Genomic DNA, 24,048 nt, shown 5'->3' with positions numbered 1-24,048 from the left:
TGGGGATCTCACATTTCATCTCAGAGGCGTGTTATCAGCCTTGACCATCAAATAGTCCCTTCAAAGAAAAGAAAGAGATGCCTTAGGTTAAAAATTGTTCATGATACCATTGGATCTTACATAGATCTGTGAAAAAAATCTTGCTTGTGCCATAAGTAGATGTATGGAAGTCATCAAGAATGTATTTGTGTGTGTGTGTGTAAGAAAGCTGGGCATTTTAATTCAGTTGATACTTGCAATGCTTCTGGGCTAGGGTTCTGTACATCCTGAGTCACATATGAGGTGTGCAGATGGAGGCTTTGCTAACTTGGATGTGTCTTTTTTTTTTTCCCCTCTTCTTTTTTTTCCCCCTCTTCTTTTTTTTCCCCCTCTTCTTTTTTTTCCCCCCTCTTTTTTTCCCCCATCTTCTTTTTTCCCCCCTCTTCTTTTTTCCCCCCTCTTCTTTTTTCCCCCCTCCTCTTTTTTCCCCCCTCTTCTTTTTTCCCCCCTCTTCTTTTTTCCCCCCTCTTCTTTTTTTCCCCCATCTTCTTTTTTTCCCCCTCTTCTTGTTTTTCCCCCTCTTCTTTTTTCCCCCCACTACTTTTTTCCCCCTCTTCTTTTTTCCCCCTCTTCTTTTTTTCCCCCTCTTCTTTTTTTCCCCCTCTTCTTTTTTTTCCCCCTCTTCTTTTTTCCCCCCTCTTCTTTTTTTCCCCCCTCTTCTTTTTTTCCCCCCTCTTCTTTTTTTCCCCCTCTTCTTTTTTCCCCCCTCTTCTTTTTTTCCCCCTCTTCTTTTTTTCCCCCTCTTCTTTTTTTCCCCCTCTTCTTTTTTTCCCCCTCTTCTTTTTTTCCCCCTCTTCTTTTTTCCCCCCTCTTCTTTTTTCCCCCCTCTTCTTTTTTCCCCCCTCTTCTTTTTTCCCCCCTCTTCTTTTTTCCCCCCTCTTCTTTTTTCCCCCCTCTTCTTTTTTCCCCCCTCTTCTTTTTTCCCCCCTCTTCTTTTTTCCCCCCTCTTCTTTTTTACCCCCTCTTCTTTTTTACCCCCTCTCTTCCTTCTTTTTCTTTTGATTTGCTTTGTTCATTTGTTTTGCCTTAGGGTAATAAATGCAGGGAAGAGCACACACAATGAAGATCAAGCCAGCTGTGAAGTCCTCTTTGTCAAGAAGAAAGCTGGAGGTGCTAATTCTACACCAAATAAGAACTCTTCCACAAAACGGAGGTCATCATTGCCCAACGGAGAAGGTCTCCAGCTGAAAGATAATTCAGTAAGCACACTTCTGTATCTTGTCTGTGGAGAAGTACAAAATAAATACAAAAGGATGTGGTAATGTGACACTAAAAGATGTGTACTGAATGTTCCCTATAGTCTCAGGTACCTCATCTCTGCTTAAATGCAGAACATTTAGCTATATTTTTCTTAGCTCTGGTACCTGATTTTTTAAATGTTGTTATTATTATTTCTTGAACTGGAAAATGCTTCTTGCATCTAAAACTGAATCACAGAATGTCTCAGGTTGGAAAGGACCTTAGAGATCATCTACAATGTTTTAGTTTAATTATGGGGAGGGGAATAATCCTTGGATTTTCCTTTTTGAAGACACGTATCTAATCCTGAGAAATTTACTGCTGCAGAACACTCTGAATTTAATGGCTGTGGCTGACTTGTCCACTGATGGTCACTCCAATCATTGCAGTATCACCATTTATGTAGTCACACCATTTTATTAAGGATTTGACAGTCATTTGGGTGGTTTATGCAGGTAGGGTAAGCTCTTCCAGTGCACTGAATTCAGTGATTCTTGCAGACTATGGATCCTGTCTTTATGTGAAGAGTGATATATGTCATGCACTTGTCTACTGGCAATCATCTGCTGTTCTTCATCCCTCTGGTTTCCTAACTGGCAAGCTACTTCATCTACTCTTTAAGCATGAGCTCAGGCACCAGCAATGATTGATGGTGTGCTACATTCAGACATTCAGCCCCTCCCTTTCAAGCCTCTGGGATAAAAAAAACCCCACAACCCCACCATTTTCATTTCAAGTCTTCTTTTCTTTTTTTTTTCTATTTCTGACATATTTTGACCAGAAATGAGCATAATGTCTGAAGTGAGGATGTGTATAATATGGTATACTGTTTTCATGCTACTTACCATATTCTTTATATGTTCTCTTCTTATCTACAGATTTGTTTTCTACGTGCCACTTGAATTAGCACTACGGCACTCATTATTTACCTGGGTAACACCTATCCTACCATGGCATTAGACCACAGCTTGTGAATTTAAAGTAGTAAGGTGTTTTCTCCAAACAGGCAGCATATTTCTGGAGAAAGCTTTCTACTAGAGGGCAGTCTTACACTAGCAATTAGTAGGACTTTTCCCTTGGTACTTTTTTATTACTTCCCGCCCCCCCCCAATTTGAATAGATCTAAAAAGGAAAATAAAGAGATACAAGTTTCTGTAATTTGTCCTACTTCTATGTTTTCATGTTGTTTATACTGTGCTGTATGAAATTGTCGTTTGCCCTCACATAGCATTGTTAGCAAGTATCTTTTCAGGAGCGTATGGGTTCAGTGTTAAATGTGATGAGGGTGCAAGTTACTCTGTATCAACAGGATATAGACACACAGGCATGAGACACTCCAGTGAATGGTATCATTTCATCCCAACAAGTATTTAGTAAGAAAGCCTGAGGCAGAATACTGTGAATTCCTCATAGGGAGATCCAAATGTAACACACAATCCAAAATTGTCTCCGAGTGGTGAAGCAGCTTGTAGAAATATTGAAGGAGGGAGAGACAAGGGAAGCAAGTTTATTGAGTATTTTTTCTGATGAGAAGACAGATTTCTTCTGTTCTTCTTTAGGTTTTAAAGCATGGAGCACAAGGGAAATAGGAACTGAAACTTAAACTGCATCTTAATTTAATGGAATCCATTTCACTGTGCCCAGATGTTTCTTTTTATCCCAGAGAATCTTTGAGAAAGCCACATCCTATCTTTGTTTCACCCTGCTTTCTGGGAAGTTTGTGAACCTTAAATGTCAGATACATAGGAGGTTGTGTGATTATTTTTTTTTAATGCTGACCTATCTATGCAGCCCTGCATTTTATCAGGGCAGCATAAGGGAGCTGGAGATCCATGGGCTGTCCACATGGGCTGGGTGCCAGTGTCGTGGTCTTTATGCTGCAGAGGGACTTTGCAAAGGTAGGAAGGAGGAGATAGGTGGTGGGCCAGAAATGAGGAGATGGGAAAGTGAATATTTGTTTAGTCCTGACTCACAGAAGAATCCAAAGAAACCTGTTAAATAGCATAAATGCAAGTCATCTTCTTTCAACAGCTGGTGATAACTGAGCAGAGTAGTGAAAGGCAAGACTGCAAATTCAACCCTAAATTCTCTCCCCTTCCCTTGATTCCACTGCCATTTGATTAATCATATTTGCCTTTTGTACCCAGTTTTTAAATGCCTTTAACTAGAGGGTGCCTTGATGATGAATACTGAAGACCATCAGTGAGTGAAATGGGAAAACCGTGCCAGGATACAGGTTGCAGGACTTAATGTGATGCATTGTTAACTGTAATTGTTATGTGAGGACACACAATTATTACTTCTGCAGCTTTCCTTGCCACAAAGATTGGATGGAGTATATATTTTGCATTGTCTACTACTGGTAGCTGTACATATCATCAGTAACAGGAGGAAGCTTTTCTCTGGGGATGGGGTGGCAATTGCCCACCCAGTTCAGATTTTATGAGAACTTCAGATGCACTCCCATGCGTTTCCTGAGTGTAGTTTGTATTTGGCACGAGAACGGTCAAGGTGGGTTGTGGTTTTCAGAACATATCTTTAGTGGCAATATCATTTATTTGCCTGTTTGGAATTAGCTTCATAAAACCAACAAACAAACAAATCTGAATGTTTGCAATGCAGGACCACTGTCTGGTTTACCTGAAAAACGTGTCCCTATTGATTGCTATATATTGCTATAGATAAAATGTTATTTTTTTTCTTCTCTATAACCAAGCTCCAATTATTTCTCATTTTCTTTTATGATTTCTCATCCATTGCTTGACCCAAACCTTTGCACGTCTTAATTATATTTTACAATTACAAAACCCAGGAGAACTCTGAATCTTCCTGAAAGCTAGGTCAGCAGTTGAGGAGGCTGAGTCTTATTAAATTTCCTAGTACATTCTGGAAATTAATTGTAAGGTCAGTGCAGTAAAGGATCTGTTTACTCTTCATGTATCTGGCAGATATTCATAATGTTGTTAAATCTGAATCTATAAAAGGAAACCTAAAATAACCACTGTGGTGACTGATCGTGTTGCTACTTGAGGGCTCTGTCCAGTTAAAAGAAAAAATGGAGATGTTTGAAGGCTGATTTTGATAAAATACCACCAGAGCTTGTAGATAGTGTGGCCAAGAAGACCAATGGCATCCTGGCCTGTATTAGTTTTGGGCTTCCCCATTCAGGAGGGACAGAGATCTACCTGAGAGAGTCCAGTGGAGGGCTACAAGGATGATGAAGGGTCTGGAGCATTGCCTTATGAGGAAAGGCTGAGAGACCTGGGGCTGTTCAGTCTGGAGAGGAGAAGACTGAGAGGGGATCTAGTAAATGTATATCGATATCTGAGGGCTAGGTGTCAGGAAGGAAGGGACAGCCTCTGCTCACTTGTGCCCTGTGATAGGACAGGGAGCAATGGATGTGAACTACAGCACAGAAAAGTTCCACCTCAACATGAGGAAGAATTTCTTTACAGTAAGGGTCACAGAGCACTGGAACAGCCTCCCCAGACAGGTTGTGGAGTCTCATTCTCTGGAGACTTTCAAGACCTATCTGGATACATTCTTGTGTGACCTGCACTAGATTCTATGGTCCTGCTCTGGCAGCGGGGGTTGGACTCAAATATCTCCAGAGGTCCCTTCCAACCCCTAACATCCTGTGATCCTGTGTGATCCTTGCTGGGGTAAGTAATCCAGTACTGCAGAACAATCCTCCCTTTTCTCAGCATTTCAGTAATGAGGTGAAGCACGAACAATAGACTGCTGAATTCCAACTCTTGGGTGAACTCTCCACTGTGTTAGATGACAATATTGTTAGTGCACTGGTTAAGAACATGTCTGAACCTTACTGCAGCAGTAATGCTATCAACTGGGGAAAAATAATAATAAAGAGACTTACTTAATTTTTATTATCAAGGCTTTAAAATGTGCATTTCAGCAAAGTAAGTTATAAGTAATGTTCATTCAGCAGTGAATTCTGCCCTTTGAACAGCAGGAACTTGCAGTGGTGGTCGATATACATTTTGCTAAGAGAGACATTTTCCAGTAAGTTTTGGATTTTGTAGCTCAGGGCAACAGAGAAAGATGTCTTTTGGATCTGCAAATGACAATTCATAGTGTTCTTACTCAGTGATTGGCACCTTTGTGGCGCAGCTTAGAAGAGCAGAAAGTGACAGGAGCTGCAGTTAGCAGCCCTGTCCATAAGTTTGAACTAAGCAGTGCTTTGGGCATCAGGGGCTGGGATGCAGGTGATGCCCAGATTATGTGCTGGTCTGTTGTGTAAGAGAGCAGCGTTTGGGTGAATGAAACAAATCATGTCTGTCATCCTAAATCAGACCACTGCCAGCATGACAAGCACATACAATTTTCAAGTTCTTTGTGGTGAGATAGAGGTTATGCTTTGTTAGTACGAGGTGTTTTGCAACAGTATTGCCTGATTCCTGTCCCTTGCAAAATTGTTTCTGAATCTGCATTAGTCCATCCACATCTCACTTGCAGCCCTGCCCCCATGCCAGTGGCTGCTCCATGACCTCACTCGTGGCTGTGTAACAGTAACCATTTCTTTTCCTTCCCTTTATTCCCCCTGCTTCTCCAGGACACAGACGGGATCAACCTGTACTACTGGTCCCTGTTTGATGGACATGCTGGGTCAGGGGCAGCTGTGGTTGCTTCCAAATTGCTGCAGCACCATATCCTGGAGCAGCTGCAGGAGATTGTGGACATCCTGAGAAACACAGCTGTCCTCCCGCCCACCTGCCTGGGAGAGGAGCCTGACAACCCATCTGCCAACACCAGGACGCTGACACGGGCGGCTTCCCTGCGTGGCGGTGTGGGGGCCCCAGGCTCGCCCAGCACACCTCCAACACGCTTCTTCACCGAGAAGAAGATCCCACACGAGTGCCTGGTTATTGGGGCCATAGAAAGTGCTTTCAAGGAAATGGTATGTATAGCTCAGGGCTCGGAAGTCCTTGTTGCATATGGGTCACTTGGGCCTGGAGAAGATGAACAAAAAAATACCACACATCAGTGATTTTTGTTTCCCCTACTTAAACACCTTTGCATGTGGACAGAATTATTCAAAACAGTTTACCTAGTACATTCCTGTGAGGCAGGAACTCTGTTTTAAGTCTCAGGCAGTGGCAAAGCCACGTTTGTTGACTACCAGACTGCTGGAAGTTTGGTGCTCTTTTTGCTTTTTCTCCTCTTTTTATTCCCTCACAGTAGCAGATTTCTATTCCCTCACAGTAGCAGATTTCAGCACTTCTTGTTATCATAAGGCTGTGTATATGGACTTGTGCTTTACAAAGCATTGTTGCTCTAATAGAATAGCTGCAAAGCCTCTTGGCATTCCTTGCACCACCAACACACCTTGTTCATATTACCCAGAACTATACAAATGGGTGATATAAGGTTATATCAGGGACATGGATGAAGGGCAGCATCCTTCAGTGTTGTTTCCTGGAACTTGTCACTGTAAGGGAGCCTGTTGAATATCATTAAGTTTTTCAGTAGACAAAGATACTTTGTTCTTCAAACCCTAAAGAAATCCTGAAAGATTTATCTAATCATGGCTTTGTTCCCTTTCCCTGGGAGCATTTAGCATACCATTACTTTTTTTCCCCACCTGCCTTTTGAATTCTAGTTAAGGTCTCCCTGTTTTGGCCTCGAGTCCTTTTCAAAAGGCTTTTAAAAATTCTCTTTCCTTTATTTGGTGTCATTTCCTTTGGACAGTACTTTTTTGAGAGCTACATAGAGTGAAACACTGTGGAAAGGTGACACAGACCAAGTCATTGCCTAACTTACTTAAGCTGTCTCCTTTCTGAAGTAATTCTAGGTAGTGCTCTCTGGTTGTGCTGGAACTGGGATTAGCAGTGATCCCTCATGAAGTTTGCAGATGATACCAAACTGGGTGAGAGTTGATTTGTTTGAAGGTAGGAAGGTTTTGCAGAGGGACAGGCTGTATTGATGGGCCAAGGTTTATCTAGGCCAAGTGCTGGGCTCAGCACTTGGGTCGCAAAACCCCATGCAACACCACAGGCTTGGGGGAGAGTGGCTGGAAAGCTGCCTGGTAGATAAAAACTTAGAGGTTCTGATTGAGAAAGGGCTGAACATGAGCTAGCAGTGTGCTCAGGTGGCTAAGAAGGCCAACAGCATTCTGGACTCTGCGAACAAGGTGGCCAGCAAGAGTAGGGAAGAGATTGTGCCCCTGTCCACAGCACTGGTGAGGCCACATCTCAAATACTGTGTTCAGTTTTGGCCCCTCATTACAAGGAGGACATTGAGGTACTGGAGTTTGCCCATAGAAGGACAACAAAGCCAGTAAAGGGACTAGAGAACAAATCCTGTGGGGAGCATCTGAGGGAATGGAGATTGTTCAGTCTGGAGAAGACGAGGCTGAGGGAGAGACCTCATTGCTCCCTACAACTACTTGAAAGGAGGTTGTAGGGAGGTGGGTGTTGGTCTCTTCTCCCTAATATTAAGTGATAGAACAAGATTAAATGCCCTGAAGTTGCATCAGGGGATATTTAGAGTGGGTATTAGAAAAAACTTCATTATTGAAAGTGGTTGGTCACTGGAATAGGATGCTCAGGGAGAGATAGTGGAGTTACTGTTCTTGGAGGTGTTCAGAAAACATCTAGATATAGTACTTTGGGACATGGTTTAATGGGCATGGTGGTATTGATGATTGGACACAATGTTCTTAGAGGTCTTTTCCAACTGTAATGATTCACTTTTATTCCACACTGAACCTTGTTTGATTTTTTGGATGGGAAAAAATGGCACAGAACTAGTCTGTGTAATTTATTGGGAAATATAAGTTTGTATCATTATTTTCTTCCATATCAAGATTTTTTTTTTACTCAGATGCAATCGAGACAGGTACTTTTGCAAGATTAGTGGATTTTAATGTGAAGAGTCTTGGGAGAGCTACATATGTGGTACAGTTTTTCTTTTGAAAAGCTTTCTCCCATTAAATAACCAGTAGGAATGAGAAGGGTTGAACCACCATTACAGGCGTTTTGGTGCCTTTTTGATAGAGGTAAGGCAGATTAAGGAGCTAATTTTGTCTTTATGCCTTTTAATTTAATGTAAAACAACCCTGATACTGTGTCTGTAGGGAGTAAAGCTACTTTGTGTCACAGCCAGGACTGGTATAGATGAAAAATTGCTTTTTTAGTTGTGGCACGTATGCTAACTCGTTGCGATGATGACGATGATAATGCAGTTTGAATGCACCTGTTCTGTTTCGAGGTCCTAAATGTCTAAACCTTACACCGGGTACAGCTGGCATTCCTATTCTGTGCCACCATCACTCGCTGCTCTCATGTTGTCTCCTCCGCAGCGCCTGCGCCCCAGCGGCCTGCGCACAGGAGCCCACCGCACACGGGCCGCCGGTGGCGAACGTCCCCACACGTGTGGGCGGCGACGGGCGGAAGGCAAAGCTGCGTATTAGGGCATGCCGGGAGCCGCCGTCCCCGCCGCGCTCTGCGGCTGGGCTGGGCTCGCCGCTCGTCGGCTCGGCCCGGCCCCTCCGCAGGGTCTCCACGAGGTGGCACGAGCAAGCCGCTGTCGGGGGTCCGTGAGCTGCCGAGCAAGCGGGAGGGGAGGGCTTGGTGGCGTAGTGCCCTTCCTTTCCTGGATGAGGTTGTTAATTGGCGTGATTAACTCGTGCTTTTGCTCTGGGAAGTCCCAGGTCTGCGCCTGTGCGAGGTAGGCGCTGGGGAGAGATCGAAGCGGTCAGGCCGGTTAGTATGGGCTGCATCCTTGGGCTGCGTCTGTAATCGGTGGAGAAAGCCCTTGCTCTCTGTCACTTGCTCTGTACCGTGTGCCCTTGCCTGGTGTCTTCTGCAGGCTTTGCGGCATCACTGCATTCCCTCACCCAGGAGAGGGAGACTAGGGTGACTTGGACCTCCAAAGTCATAGGGGACCCACCGGCCAAAGACCCCTCGAACCTCAGTGAGGCAACCCTGGTGGGGACCCTGCGCATTCCTGCTGCCACGACGTGTCCCAAAAAGACAGAGCACAGACTGAATTAACTGCTTCCTTGGTGTGAAATGATAGCCTTTTGAACAGAACATACGGAAATCCTTTTGGGGGTGAGGCGTGGGTGGGTGTTGGGTGGGTGGTGGTGGTGTTTGGGGGGTTTTGATTTTGTTTTTTTCTATCAGGGCCTAGGTGGCACATACTGCCCTTTGTGTCTTCTGCCCAGCCTTGCTCAGCTCTTCCCCTGTATGCAGATTACAGCTATGAGGTGTGTGCTACAGAAAAAAGGAGGAAAAAAAGAGAAAGAAAATTAAAATCCCAACAGTTTGCTGTGAAATTTTTTACCAGGTGGAAGATGAGGAAAGCTTTGTATACACTCAAACTTTGTTTAGAATGTGCCCCTTTATACCCATAAAGACTTCAGAGGTGCTTTGGGGTTTCTGCCCATGTTTGTGCTCCACTACTTTCCCAGCAGCACTGTTATAAAACAGTTCATTAAAAGCCAGTTGTCTTTACATCAGAATGAGTTAGTGGCATTGGTGAGCTTTGTTTTATTTTGGTTTATTTTTTTTTACTCCTCACATCTTGTTGGATAGGTAAGCCTCCTTTCCTTCCCCTTCCCTCAAAACAGGTAATGTCAAACAAAGTATGTAATGTCAAATTAAACACGGCACCGAATGTGCTTTGGCAAGTCATGGCAGTAAATTCGAGTTCTGCACAGCTAAATGGAGGAGGCTATGAGCAGCGATGAGTCAAAAAACCTCTGGTACACAGATCTCGTTTAAGTCAGGGAAACTCTGAAAATGAGGCCCTAAGGATGATTCCTCTTCACTCCTATAACAGATGTTTCTGAATTCTTCTTATTGGAAGAAATAAATTTTAATTTAGGCATTCCAGCACTTGCAAAGTGTACATATGACAGAGTTGAAACCAGGTGAGGAATTGTCTGTTGCTTGAAGGTCTCAGAGGATTCTCTGAACTGCGGAGATGAAGGTCTTTTAAAATTCCTGGCAGTGTCTGGAAAATCCACTGTAGCATTTGTAAGTTTAAATTATTTTGATGGTTAGGAATGTCTGCTTCCTTTGAACTGTTCTTTTCAGCTTAATTTAAAAATATAGAGAAACCATGGGGAGGAAAAATCAGCTTCTCTATGGTAAGATTAGATAAAGAGGCATTTATAACAGGCCCATGTCTGTGACCAAAGGTTTTGAGAGATGTATTTTTATTTTATCTTGGAGGTGTTTTCCTCCTGGTCCTCCACCACCACTTCCCTCTCCTCCCCTCCTCCCACGCCCCCCAAAACAACCCCAAACCAATGAAAACCCCAAGTCAATGAGAGCGTGGGGTAAGAGGCAGTGGTAACATGTGAATGGCAGCAGAGTACGGTTCCCACGTGCAGCAGATGGCCATGTTGGGCAGCACTGGCACATTTCTTGCTATCCCCACCTCAGTACTATATTCATGGAACAAATGGGATGGGGCCCTATATACAGCAGCCAGTGAGAAGTCACGTTTTTTGTGACAGACACCTCTACCCAGCCTGCTCAGACAGTGTGAGAGCGCTGCTGAGCATCCTCCCGCTGCCCCAGGTCACCTCCCTCTCCTGAAATTTGTAGGAAACAAAGCAAGGTCTCTGCAGATTTTCAATCAAATTGCACCTGTCATGGCTTGCATTTGTTCTGGTGCTTTTCCTCAGATAAATTTAGCTCTAAAATAAAGCTCTCAATGCCATACCCCAAGGCATAGATAATTTGAGTTGTTTGTTTCTCAGTGCAAATACAAGAATGGCTGAAGTATAGCACTGTGTGTATGCACACACACAGGGGCTAACTAATGCATTCATAATAAGCACATACAAGTAGGCAGGGCTCAGCTGAAAAGATCTGCCAGTGCTTGCAATAGCACTGTTAAGTGATGCTCCCTGTTTGAATCCAGTATTACCAGGAAAGACCAGTTTGAAGTTGGGTTTAATTCTGGTAGTAATTTCTAACATCCTGCGTTATTACCCCAAGCTAAACTAAGAGGCAACAATTAATTCATTGGCATGTACTTCAGTTTTTGTTTAAAGTGTGTGGAGTACTAGAAAACAGCTCATTTACTTGTGTCTTTTATGTTGTTCAGGCTTTCTTGGAGCTATATATATGTGTGTGTGTGTGTGTGATGTATACATTTATGTATTTTTTCCTTCCCGGGCCTGATAGTTGCTGACACATGACCTGTGCTCTCCACTTCTATTGTATATAACATTTCTTACACTCAGAATCAGTTGGAAGCTAAACAGAGGGAAAACTATTTGAGCAGCTAGGTGCCTCCTTAAATCTGGGCCTGTTCACATGGACAAAAATTAAGTCTTTTCAAGATCTCATGAAAACAGTGACATGAGGCACAGGGTTAAATACTGTGGTTCATTCTGAAAAGCCTGTGAATGCCTAGTATTTTTTCAGTAAATACTGTTCTGTTGACCTTCTTCCCCTCCCTGCTATGCCCCCTTTAATACATTTAGCATCTACCCATTCCCTGTGTTTCTGAAGGGTAGACTTGTGGCATGAGTGTGTCTTGCTGCTGTTTGTAAAGGCGTATGCTCTGCAGTCCTAGTATCCCTTTGGAGAACTCATTAATTGTTTTCTATGTAAAGCACTCACCAATTATACCACCAGATACCTGTTGTTAGGATACATTTATTTTAGCCTTCATTCTGCTTTTTTTTTCCCCAGCAAATTCCCTTTCATCCCTCAGAGCTGCCATTTGTTCCTGGGTGCCCAATGTTTTCCAATCTCTTGTGCTGATTTTTCCTAGGGATCTTTTGATACAAAGTCCCCTACAACAGTGGGACATGAAGTTTAAGAAAGACTCTATTTTTAATTTTTTTTTAATTTTTATTTTGGAGGGGAATCTTCATGTTTTAAAACCCCAACTGAAATGCTGTGCTTACAGGTTTTGTTTTCTTTTCCTGTAGGATTTGCAAATAGAACGAGAGAGGACCGTGTATAATATTTCTGGTGGCTGCACAGCCCTCGTGGTGGTTTATTTATTGGGGAAGCTTTATGTGGCAAACGCTGGTGATAGCAGGTGAGTAAGTGTGCCTTCTCCCCCAACTGTTCCTTCACCCTAAAGTCCCCAGGTCTGATGTTACCAAGTTCCTCAGTTGCAAAAAGTATCACAAGAGGGTTCTTTTTCTTGGCTGGACACATAACGGTGCTTCCAGAAATGAATGCAAACTGCAGCAGTAGGCTTCCAGTATCTAGTGGAGTAGTGGTTGCAGTTGGCAGAGTTGAAAGTACTTCTGTAGCACTTCCTGAACAACTTGATGGCTGCAGACAAGTTAAAAGATGTGAAAGAGCCATTGAAATGGAAGAGATGGATGTGTAGTACAATTTTGTGTGGAATACTGAAAATGTGAATGTGTCTGAATGTATCTGGTAGGGTTGGACTGATTCATTAGGAAGTGCTGTGGCTCCTGTCTTTATCCTTAGTCTTGGAAGGCCACCTGGCTCTCAGATTTTGTAATATTGGTTATATACCTGTAAGCAAATGACTGCTACTCCTGCAACAGGAGGAGGGGAAGGAGATGGGCTGTCACAGGTTAGGATTTTTACTGTGTCCTAGCTTGTCTGTGTACTTGTTCATGTCTTGGAACTGAATGCTGTCATTCAGGAGTTGTTGCTTTGTTAAATTTAGAACCTGGATACTTGAAGGCTTGTGATAGAGAAGCTTTGTCTTCTGATTTAGCTAAATCTAAGAGTATACTGCAGATCTCTCACTTGCATTCTTTTCCTCTTTCTCACTCTCTGCCCATACCACCACCAGAGAGAGAGAATGAGGCTGTTCTTGCAAGACTTTAGACCTTCACATGTGTGTTTTGGCAGAGATCTGCATAAACAGTCCAGGGAGAATAGTTCTGTTGTGTTCTCTTAGCAGTTGAGAATTTGAAAAGGTACTGAACCACAGTGTCTCTAGGTGAAGAATGCTGAGGGGTGCATTTGTGTTTCAGGTTTGCACACATACAGTTCGTGTTTATGATGTGTGTGCACAATGTGTTTACAGAGAGCAGTCAACTGCAAACTGTTCCGTAGTTTACAGCTAACATTTTTATTGCCTCTTGCTGCTTTAAAGTGTGTAGGAAGTCAGATAAATCTTTTGTGCATAAAGTTCCTGTACTTTTCATGTTGGCAGTTGTTCTTAATATGCTGAATTTGCTGTTGAGATTGCAAATTGCTTACCCAGGTTCCCTTACAAGTGATATATTTGAATCTTTTTCACATCAGATGTTCTCACAGAGGGCATCTGCAACCAGGTTTCAGCAGATCACCTGTTTGGTCTTCAGAACCACTAGCTGCACTAAATTTTAGCTCTTCTTCCATTAAATTAGAAAAAAAAAATGCTTTCCTGTGCTATGGTACTTGAAGTACGATTGAGCATCTTCCATTGTGTTGGCTGAATTGCTTTATTGTCTCTTAGAAGTATGCTATTTAAAACTGACCATGCAAGACCTACTTCTGAGTAGTAGAGATCTTTGTTCTTAAATGACTGACTGCTTCCAGTTCCCCTGGGATTCCTCCTCTGCTTCTTGAGAGCAGCCTAAGCTCCACTGCAGTCTCTGATGGACAGCAGGAAGAAACTTGTTGATGGTGATCTTGAACTGGCTATTGTTAAATCCACTGAGTCTTCAGTAGGCTTTGAATGTTCATCAAGCCCATCAGAAACATCTCTTCAGAAAAGCAGGAATTAGAAGGGAAGCCATTGGCCAGGCCAGGTCTTGTTTGACCCAGAGTTCAAACTTTTCTACTCATTCCTTGTAGGTAACGGGGTCCCTCCAGATCCAAATTAGGGTTTTGCACTTTCCAAATGAACCTCTCCGAAACCTTCCTTCTGCTGAGGAGAATTCTCTGATTTTCCCAAAATCTTTCACTTTCAAACAAGTTCACTTCTAGGCTTTCATAGCTCAAGTAAATAAAAGCCTTGAAATGTAGACGATCAGTTGATCTGGGCCTCTCTCCTACCAAATCCCCACTTCCCATGTTTCAGAAGTGGAGTGAAACAGCTATTGCAAAACATCTAAGTTGCTTCTCATTGCTAAAAGGACATTTTAGGACTAGAAAAGCAGCTCTGAGGTTGTCTGGCTGCTGCCAGAGCGCACACTGCATTCCTGTGTTTTTAAGAGCCCAGTCATGTAGCCAAGAAGTTTTATTCGTGTTAGTTGGAAAAATATGTTCCTTATTGCTGTCTCATGCCTTGCATGGTCAGCTTCATGATTTGTACAGATACAAATGAGGGTGGTGAGAAATACAATAAGGAAACTAAGTTTTGAAAATGTTTGTCTGCCCTTGAATAAGGGCAGGGTTTGTTTTTCATACCCAAAAAGGGAACTTGTGCTGTTGGAACTAAATGCTGAAGCCCGCAGTTCTTCAGTTGAGCTTTAGTTTGAGTTCACCTATTCATACGTGCCTCTTTTCTGTCCTCCTCCTTCCCTCTCTGCTCCCTGACTGGAAAAATCCTACAAATAAATCAAGCTACATTTCCCACAGACCAATGTCTGTGAGAGGAGGTTTTGTGAGGCCAGTGTGGGAAATCTAAACATTTTGGGGTTCGTGCAAACCTCATTTGTTTTGCCTCTGCCCAGAAGAAGGTCAGGTCTTTTAATTCCAGGCAACTTCATAACAGCACAAGTTTTTGAACGTGGGTTTTGAACAACTTCTACTGTCACAAGACCAAGGTATGTGCAACAAACTGTTACTCTCACAATGAGACTAAGGAAACACCAAGTGTGAGACTTGAATAATAATGTGCTATGCAGTGCCAGCTATACCTCAGACTTATGTCTGTGGTATTCAGTTTAACCACCAAAGCTTCTCAAATCTAATCATTTCATGCCACGTACCCTGGCAGTGTTGTATAGCAGCTGTCCTTTTGTAGTTGATGTGTAATTACATCATGAAAAGACTTTAATTACCATATTACTAAATTACCAGCCAGCAATCCTTTCAGGTTCAGCCCTAGCTCACTTCTGTATGGACTATTAGGCTTCTCCAAGCTGAGCACTTTTGGTTGGTGCAAAAGGGAGAAAAAATTGTGGTAATTGTAGGTTTTGTTATGAACTATTACTGAGCATGATGTTATGGCATCACTAATGTCAATGATATAATTAAACTTTGGCTAATGATGCAATCACAGTTCTGTAATAATTACACGTTCACTGCAAATGATACCAGAGCCCTACTTGAAATGAGGTGATGTATTAAGAGCCTGGTAAAAACAACATGGAGGAAGGCCTTTTCATTCTCTAATGGCTTGTCTGATCATTCTTGGGCTCTGCTATAAATACACCTATTTGCACAGCCAAAATTCCTGTCTGAATATTGGTCTAAGCTTTTTCTAGTGTTTATCTCTCTCTTCCTTTCAGTGGTTAGCATTGTCAGTGCAAGGTTATCTAATTAAGGACTGATAGTGTCAGCTCTCCAATATATGGTGCTTTTCTGGTGATCATTGAGGCACTGTGCTTGGCTTATCAGTTTGACATATATACACTATGGTAACTAGGCCAGGCTCTCAGAATAAATGCTTGCCTTTTTTTGTTTCTTTGGTTTTTAAGTAAGAAATAGTAAATCTTCTCTGCTCATTCTTTTAAACAGTATTGTTCAATTTTATATTGCTAAAGTGACTTTTACTTCTAAACTGCCCTAGCATGACTTGTTAATCTCAGTTATTTTTCATTTTGTGCTATTAGAATCACAGAATGTGAGGGACTGGAAGGAACCTCAAAAGATCATCCAGTCCAGAGCAGGATCACTTAAAGCAGATCACACAGGAATGAGTCCAGACAGGGTTTGAATATCTCCAGAGAGGAAGACTCCACAACCCCCCTGGGCAGCCTATTCCAGTGTTCTGGCACCCTCACAGGGAACAGATTTTTCCTCATGTTTCCATGGAACCTCCTGTACCTCAGCTTCCACCCATTTCTTCTTGTCCTGTCTCTGGGCATCACTGAGCAGAGCCTGACTCCATCCTCTTGGCACTCACCCTTTACATATTTATAAACATGAATGAGGTCACCCCTTAGACTCCTCTCTCCAAGCTAGAGACCCAGCTTCCTCTGGGTCTACTCTGCCCTGGTGAGACCTCACCTGGAATATTGCATCCAGTTTTGGGCTCCCTAGTTCAAGAGGGACAGGGATCTACTTGAGAGAGCTCAATGGATGGCTGCAAGGATGATGAAGGGACTGGAGCACTGCCTTATGAGGAAAGGCTGAGAGACCTGGGGCTGTTTAGTCTGGAGAGAAGACTGAGAGGGGGTTTAATCAATGTTTATAAATATCTGAGGGCTGGGTGTCAAGAGGGAGGGGACAGGCTCTTCTCAGTTGCATCCTATGATAGGACAAGGGACAATGGATATGAAATATCGTACAGGAGGTTCCACTTCAACATGAGGAGGAACTTCTTCACTGTGAGGGTCATAGAGCACTGGAACAGGCTCTCCACAGAGGTTATGGAGTCTCCTTCTCTGGAGACTTTTAAGATGCCTCTGGATGCATTCCTGTGCGACCTGTGTGGGATTGTATGGTCCTGCTCTGGCAGGAGGTTGGACTAGATGATGTCCAGAGGTCCCTTCCAACCCCTAACATCCTGTGATCTCCCAGTCTCTCCTCGTAGGGAAGATGTTCCACTCCCTTACTCATTTTTGTGTCTCTGTGCTGGACTCTTTCAAGCAGTTCCCTGATGTCCTTCTTGACCTGAGTGGCCCAGAACTGGCACAATATTAGGATGTTGTTTTATAGCTGGTGATGGAGGAGTAGTAAACCAGAGACTTAATGTTTTTACTGATTACTGCCCAATTCATGTATAGCCTCCTGCAACTTCACATGTGCCCGATACCACTACAATGACTGTAGTGCAGTATGGTTGTATTGACTATCTTTTAGCACGAGTGTTCTTGTGGGTTTCATCTTGTCTGGCTGAGCAGCTGCTTGGAGACTACAGGCACTGCCATTTTGTGCTGTGCTTGGAGGCATGCAGGGGAGCTGTGCTTTTATTATTACAGAAGAAGCAGAACACCACAAGTCGATTTGACTTTACCATAGGCCATGAAACACTCACTAAATCTACAAATGGATTTTTGGTCTTTTTCGATTTGTTGGTAGCATGTGGGATCAAAGTAAAGAGCCTGATGTTTCAGAGTCTTCCCAGACTTGCAGGGTCACTGGATTTTTTGCTTTACTTCATCATCTTCTTGCCTCCTTGCTTTTTCTCCCCAGTGCTTCTATTTTCAGGGCATATTCGCCCTCTGCTTGAACATATATCCTCATCTCTGGAATAGATCTTTATTTTTTTCTTCCCTTTTTTGCAAGTGTAGAATTAGTGCTAAGGCATTTGGGATCTTTAGAAGCTCACTGAGGGAGTGTTTTTGTGGTGCTTCTGTGTGAGTGCAGGTTAAGTAACTTCATGGCTGCTTCAGGTGCTCAGGTATGGGAGAGTGCATTCATAACACCAGCTTCTGCCAGCGCAAGAAAATAGTGAATTGTGAATAGTGAATTCTGCTTTGTTTACTGTTTCAATTCTTTCTGGATTTGCTCCTTGTGTTGAAACTCACTACATTTATACTTCCTCTTCTTCTGCATAGTTCCCATTGTTGGAAGTCAGATTTGGGGGATTAATCTGGTTTTATGAAGTCAGTGAGAAAGGCATGGAAACAGCCATATAGCTGCTGACCAGCACCATGTCTTAAACAGAAGTTCTGAGAAGTCAGAACTGATGATCCTGACCTGGTTTTGGGGATTTTTGTTTTTTGGTTAGTGGTGTCTGACCTCTTTCTCAAAGCAGTCCCAACAGAGTGATTTATTTTTTTCCCCAGAAGCACTAACACTGTGTGTAAGGATAGAAACCAAAAAGTCTCTTAGCATGTTACCATTGTGGAGATAGTTTGCTTTTGGTATTTTTACAAAACTTTAATTTTCTGCTTTTTTGTAACTACCAATCTTCTCATTTGGATAGTGTGTATTTTTCCTGTTTTCCTTGAGTGGGCTGCCTGAGCCCTCTCTGTCTCCTTACATCTGTGTCTGCATAAACAACAATATCTGTGCTTCATTCTTAGTACTTAGAGGTCTCTGGAGGAAAGACTAACTCAGTTACTAAGCTTCTCCAGGCTGCAGTATTTGTAAAAGCATTCTTTTTTTTTCTTTCCTTTTTTTTATGTCTCCTCTTAAAGACTGAACAAAAAGAGCTGCAAATCTCTGAATTAGACACGCAAGGCCTTTTCACCCTGGGCCCATGCAATCCGTGGTGACCTCTCTTTGTCTTCTGAAGTTCTCATTCCTCCAAATACTCACAAAATGCCTCCCAGGAGGTGAAAGCAACACTTACAGGTTGTATTTTTGCCAATTTATGTGCACACTCCCTTTTTAGATTATTATCATTTCTTTGGTGGAATCACATGAAAATAATGTTTGGTTATTTGGGGGCAATAGACAGCCTAAGCCTGATCTGCTCAGAGCCTCTCTTGTGAATAGAGACAGAATTCAAGATGAAGCAAGTCTCTCCCACACACATTCTCCTTCGCTGACTGCAGTTTGCTAGGTGAAGTATGATCCTGCCTAGCCAAAAATGTTGGAAGAGAGCATGGCATCTTAGTCACGCTCAGGAGATGTGGCCAAGTCCCATCTTTCTGCTTTCCCAGTGGTTTTTTTTTCTATTTAGAAGCCTGATTTGCAGGCCTGCAGAAAGCACTTCTGCTGCCCTTTTCCTCCTTGGCCTCCTTCTAGGGAGAAGCAAGACCATAGGTTTCACAGGAATAGCAGCAACCTCAGATATTGCAGGATTTTGTGCTGGGTAAAGCTTTCGGAGGCACTTGAGGAAACACTTTAAGTGAGGTGTGGAGGAAAGGTGTTGGGTCAGAGCTAAGTCATTGCGCTCAACGTGCAGTGATGAGGCAGAGCATTTTCTGGCAATCCAGTAGATGACAACTGGCGAGTTGTATCTAGCACTGACGTGGCAGAAATTACTGATTTGGCAGTAAATGTTCATAGGCTTCTGAAAACAAAACACATGTCCTGTCTCTTCACCAAGCCCTTCTTTTTCCTGGGAAAACATGTGCCTTAGCAGTGTCTGTGTCAGTCTAGCAGGTGCTGAAGCCATTGTAAACATTTTCAGTGAGTGGTATGTTCAGGTAAGTCCTAACCACACAAACATCATCTACCCATGGAGTCCTGTTCTGGATTATGAGGAAGGAGAGAGATTTTGCCTGTTCAAGTAGTATTAGTAAACTGGAAAGCCACAGTTCATTGGTATTAGTCTCCAGGAGTGCTAAACTCTATTAACTTTGATTCTCCTAGGTTTTTACCCTTTAAAACAAAGAAAGAAAAATCAAACAAAACCCAAACTAATCAATACAGACCAAAAAAACCTTAAAAATGGTTGCTGCCACTGCAATTAAAAATTCCCCTGCTGCCTGCTTTTATTAGTGAATATCTGATCAAGGAAGAAATGCTACTAACAGCAGCTTTGCGTGTGTGTTGCATGTGTGGCCTGTAGAGCTCACATTGTCTGAATCAAGATGGGCAAAGGGTGCCAGGGTGTAATTCTAATCATTCCATATATTAGTAACTACAGGTAAAAAAGAGTCTGTGACCTCCTACAGAGGCAGCTTGTGGTATAAGCAAATATATCAGAATCCAGATCTCCCAGTGCAGTGCATTAAACTCCAAACCATCTTTGAAATCTGTATCTTTGTACCTGACCTGCAGGTTCTTTTTCTCAGTGTTTACAGGGCCAGGGGCAAGGCACACCAAACTGGGCCTGTTGGACCTCTAGCTCCCATCTGTGCTATGAGAGGAGGACCAGGGGGAGCACCCCAGGCTTTGCTTGGTGAATGTTCCAAGTCTGCTGTGGTTCTTATTGTGCTGGAAAGCTGTTCTTATCCCCTGAATTCCATGAGCTTGCCAAGCAGCCCAGGCCATTCAGCTTTAGTAGTGGATACACAGTGCAGTTTGATCCCTGCTCCTAGGGCTCTTAGTGAGGGCTTCCCTTGTTACAGGATCACAGAATTGTCAGGGATGGAAGGGACCTCAAGGATCATCCAGTTCCAGCTGTCCTGCCATGGGCAGGGATGCTTTCCACTAGATAGGCTGCCCAGAGCCACATCTAGCCTGGCCTTAAAAACATCCAGGGATGAGGCTTCTACCACATCCCTGGGCAACCTGTTCCAGTGTCTCACCACCCTCATGGGGAAGAACTTCTTCCTACCATCCAATCTGAATCTACCCATTTCTAGTTTTGTTCCATTCCCCCTAGTCCTATATATAATACCTGACACCCTAAAAGGTCCCTCCCCAGCTTTCTTGTAGGCCCCCTTCAGATACTGGAAGGCCACAAAAAGGTCTCCTCAGAGCCTTTTCTTCTTCAAACTGAACAACCCCAACTCTCTCATCTTGTCCTCACAGGAGAGGAGCTCCAGCCTCATGGCTGTTTTCTGGACACGCTCCAGTGCATCCATATCTGTCTTATAATAGGGAATTGGACACAGTGCTCCAGATGGGGTCTCACAAAAACAGTGTACAGGGGGAGAATCACCTCCCTTGACCTGCTGGCTGTGCTTCTCTTGATGCAGCCCAGGATGGGATTGGCTTTCTGGGCTGCAGGTGCATGCTGGTGGCTCATACTGAGCTTCTCATTCACCAGCTCTCCCAAGTCCTTTTTTTCAGGACTGCTCTGAAGCCACTCACTGCCCAGCCTATACTGGTGCCTGTCACTTCCACATGGGTAAGTGAAGCAGGACTTGGGTGAAAATCCACTGATGTAGAGTGAGCAGAGAGTGCAGCTTTCAATCTGCTTTTACTTCTCAGTCCAGCTTCTTCTAATATCATGCAGCTGCCACAGAATAAAGCAGAAAAGCTGAGATCAAAGTAGACATGATGCTTCAGGTGCTAGAAGTCATTCTGACTCCCTCAATGGTAAAAGAGTGAAGAGCAGGGGGGAAGAAATACGTGCTTCTTCCATCTTATGTGGTCAGCCATATCCCAGCCATATTACTAGCAAAATAAACACTGACTTGCACAGCAATGCCTTCATCTACTAAGCCCAGGTTTAGTTGCCATAGTAACTCGTCCTGGAGATGAATGTGATACCCTGGACAGCAGGGAAAAAGACTTTGATTCCACAGATACCAGTCATGAGGCTCAGAGCTGGCTGCAGATGTGACTGCACTTCTTTGTTCATTTCCCTGGTGTGGCCTGAGTAATTGGTGGCATGTTGTTCAGCCATGATACAGAAATGTGGTAGTGTATCATCATTGCAACCCTGGATTTAGTGATGTTCAAATGAAGAATACACTGGAATCATCATGGGCAGAATGAATCCTGTGAGGGCAGCAAATCTCCATCCTAAGGATGCCTGAACTGATAGTGGGCAATTTTCCTGTGCTAGTAGTATTGCTATGAACTGGTTTGTAATAGCTTCCTAGCTGCCAGCTGAAGCCCTGTCTGAAAGATCAGCAAGTTCAGAAGTAAACTAAGAGGAGAGTACAGACAATTTATTACAGAGCTTTTGGTTTAAGTGTTACTTGAACCAGAGTAGACAGTACTCTAAGTGTATAGGTAAACATGCAAAGTGACCGCTGGCTCAATAGCAAAAGTTATTTGCCTGATTAGCCAAACAAACAAAAGAATCAGATACAGATAGCCAGAGTATCCCATTAGTGATAGGGTGGGAATGAAAAAAATAAACACAAAAACCCCAACCAAAACAAAGAGTATACTTAGCCCTGAAATGAAATACTGTGAGTAAAGCCAACTGCTGATAGTAAGTCCAGTCTTAGAGCGCAGCAGCCAAGTGATTCACTTGAGGACCTAAACTAGAGCAGGGAATTCACAGGAGAGTCAGGATCACAGGATGTTAGAGGTTGGAAGGGACCTCTGGAGTTTATAGAGTCCAACCCCCCTTGCTGGGACCATAGAATCTAGCACAGGTCACACAGGAATGCATCCAGACAGGGCTTGGAAGTCTCCACAGGAGACTCCACAACCTCACTGGGCAGCCTGTTCCAGTGCTCTGTAACCCTTACAGTAAAGAAGTTCTTCCTCATGTTGAGATGGAACTTCCTGTGCTGTAGTTTCCATCCATTGCTCCTTGCCCTATCACTAGGCACAAATGAGAAGAGGCTGTCCCTTCTTTCCTGATACCCAGTCCTCAGATACTTATATACATTTGTTAGATCCCCTCTCAGTCTTCTCCTCTCCAGACTAAACCACCCCAGGTCTCTCAGCTTTTCCTTATAAGACAGTGCTTCAGTCCCTTAACCATCCTTGTAGCCCTCTGTTGGAGACTCTCAAGCAGATCCCTGTCCCTCTTGAACTGGGGAGCCCAAAACTGGATGCAGTATTCCAGGTGAGGTCTCAGTAGGGCAGAAGAGAGGGGGAGGAGAACCTCCCTCAATCTGCTGGACACACTCTTCTTGCTGCTCCCCTAGGCATGGAGCTGCAGCCTGCCAAGAGGCACTGTGAACTAGAAGCATGCAGCTCCTGGGGTCAGCAATGATAGGGCAGAGTGTCTTCTCCAAGCTCTCTCTCCTGTGGACAACCTGCAAGCTGAGTATCACATTTAACGTAAAAGTGTGGAGTGAGTAGTGATGCAGAAACAACTGAAGAACTTTAGGTATGCTGTTGGTGATGGCAACCTTTGGCACACTTTTGTAGGGAATTTTTTAAACCCTGTCTTTGTGCAATACTTCACCAAGTCAAGTTCTCACACCTTTTATTGGCTTGAGGGAGCTGCAGTTCCCCCCTTGTGATGAGCAAGTGCATCCAAGCAGCCTTCTTTAACCACAGCATACACCATGAGACTACACTGTCACAGGAAGAGCAACAAGTGGGGAGTGTGTTCTGTCTTAGCATTGGCTTTGTTCAGCTGAAAGTAGAATCACAGAATTGTCAGGGTTGGAAGGGACCTCAAGCATCATTCAGTTCCAGCTGGATGTGTCTAGTAGACACTTTCTACTAGATCAGGTTGCCCAGAGCCACATCCAGTCTGGCCTTAAAAACATCCAGGGATGGGGCTTCTACCACCTCCCTGGGCAACCTGTTCCAGTGTCTCACCACCCTCATGGGGAAGAACTTCTTCCTAACATCCAATCTGAATCTACCCATTTCCAGTTTTGCTCCATTCCCCCTGGTCCTATCAGTACCCTATCACATCCTAAAAAAAATCACCCAGTGTCTCTGTTCTCTCACAATATTTCTGTGGACAGCCTGATGTTTGCACTGAAAAAATGTGAAGAAGCCAAGTGGCAGGAGCGTTGGAGTGGCAGGAGATGGAAAATAAGGGCAGAGCAATTTTCATTGCCTCTGCTCCCTCTCTGGTTTGTTGCTTGTTTTCTTCTTGGTGGTGATAATGAGTAGGAGTTGGGGCATTTTCTGAAACATCTTTTAGGTGTTACAGGTGGGAGGCAGCTAGGGTGTTTTGGTTTTTTTTTCCCCACTGGTGTTGCTGAGGGTTGCTGCTTTCACTTCTGAGTTTTATGGTGATGGATATGTCATCACTGGGACCTGTTTTAATGCCAGCTAAACATTATATAATGGGTTGTTTCACTCTCCCCACCTTGCCTTCGTTCATAAAATCAAGGAAATAATTTTAAGGCTTTGCACTGTAGTTCCATGATTATTGCCAGTGCAGTGAGGTGTTTGTTCACCTGGTTTCTAAAGCGGCATTGAGAAATGAGTCCGTGTGGGACTAAGGGAGGGTAGTTTAGTTTGTAAAAAGTGAAACCAAGGTGCCAGGGCTGGATGTATTAAGTCATCAGTAATTGTAATGGCCATAAATTCCAGT

The 24,048-nt window shown here is 43.6% G+C and overlaps 1 protein-coding gene across 1 annotated transcript in view; it reads left to right on the top strand.

Moving 5' to 3' along the window:
• PPM1H (protein phosphatase, Mg2+/Mn2+ dependent 1H) overlaps positions 1-24,048 on the top strand; it is a 152,768-nt gene that overhangs the window by 72,685 nt on the left and 56,035 nt on the right. Inside the window, exons 2-4 of the mRNA XM_054178301.1 lie at positions 1,070-1,238; positions 5,852-6,196; positions 12,197-12,309. Coding sequence (XP_054034276.1) covers positions 1,070-1,238; positions 5,852-6,196; positions 12,197-12,309 — 627 coding nt within the window. The remainder of the gene's footprint in view (positions 1-1,069; positions 1,239-5,851; positions 6,197-12,196; positions 12,310-24,048) is intronic.

This window comes from Dryobates pubescens, chromosome Z (genome assembly GCF_014839835.1).
Source record: "Dryobates pubescens isolate bDryPub1 chromosome Z, bDryPub1.pri, whole genome shotgun sequence".
NCBI classification, from domain to species: domain Eukaryota; kingdom Metazoa; phylum Chordata; class Aves; order Piciformes; family Picidae; genus Dryobates; species Dryobates pubescens.
This window is presented reverse-complemented; position numbering and strand designations above follow the sequence as displayed.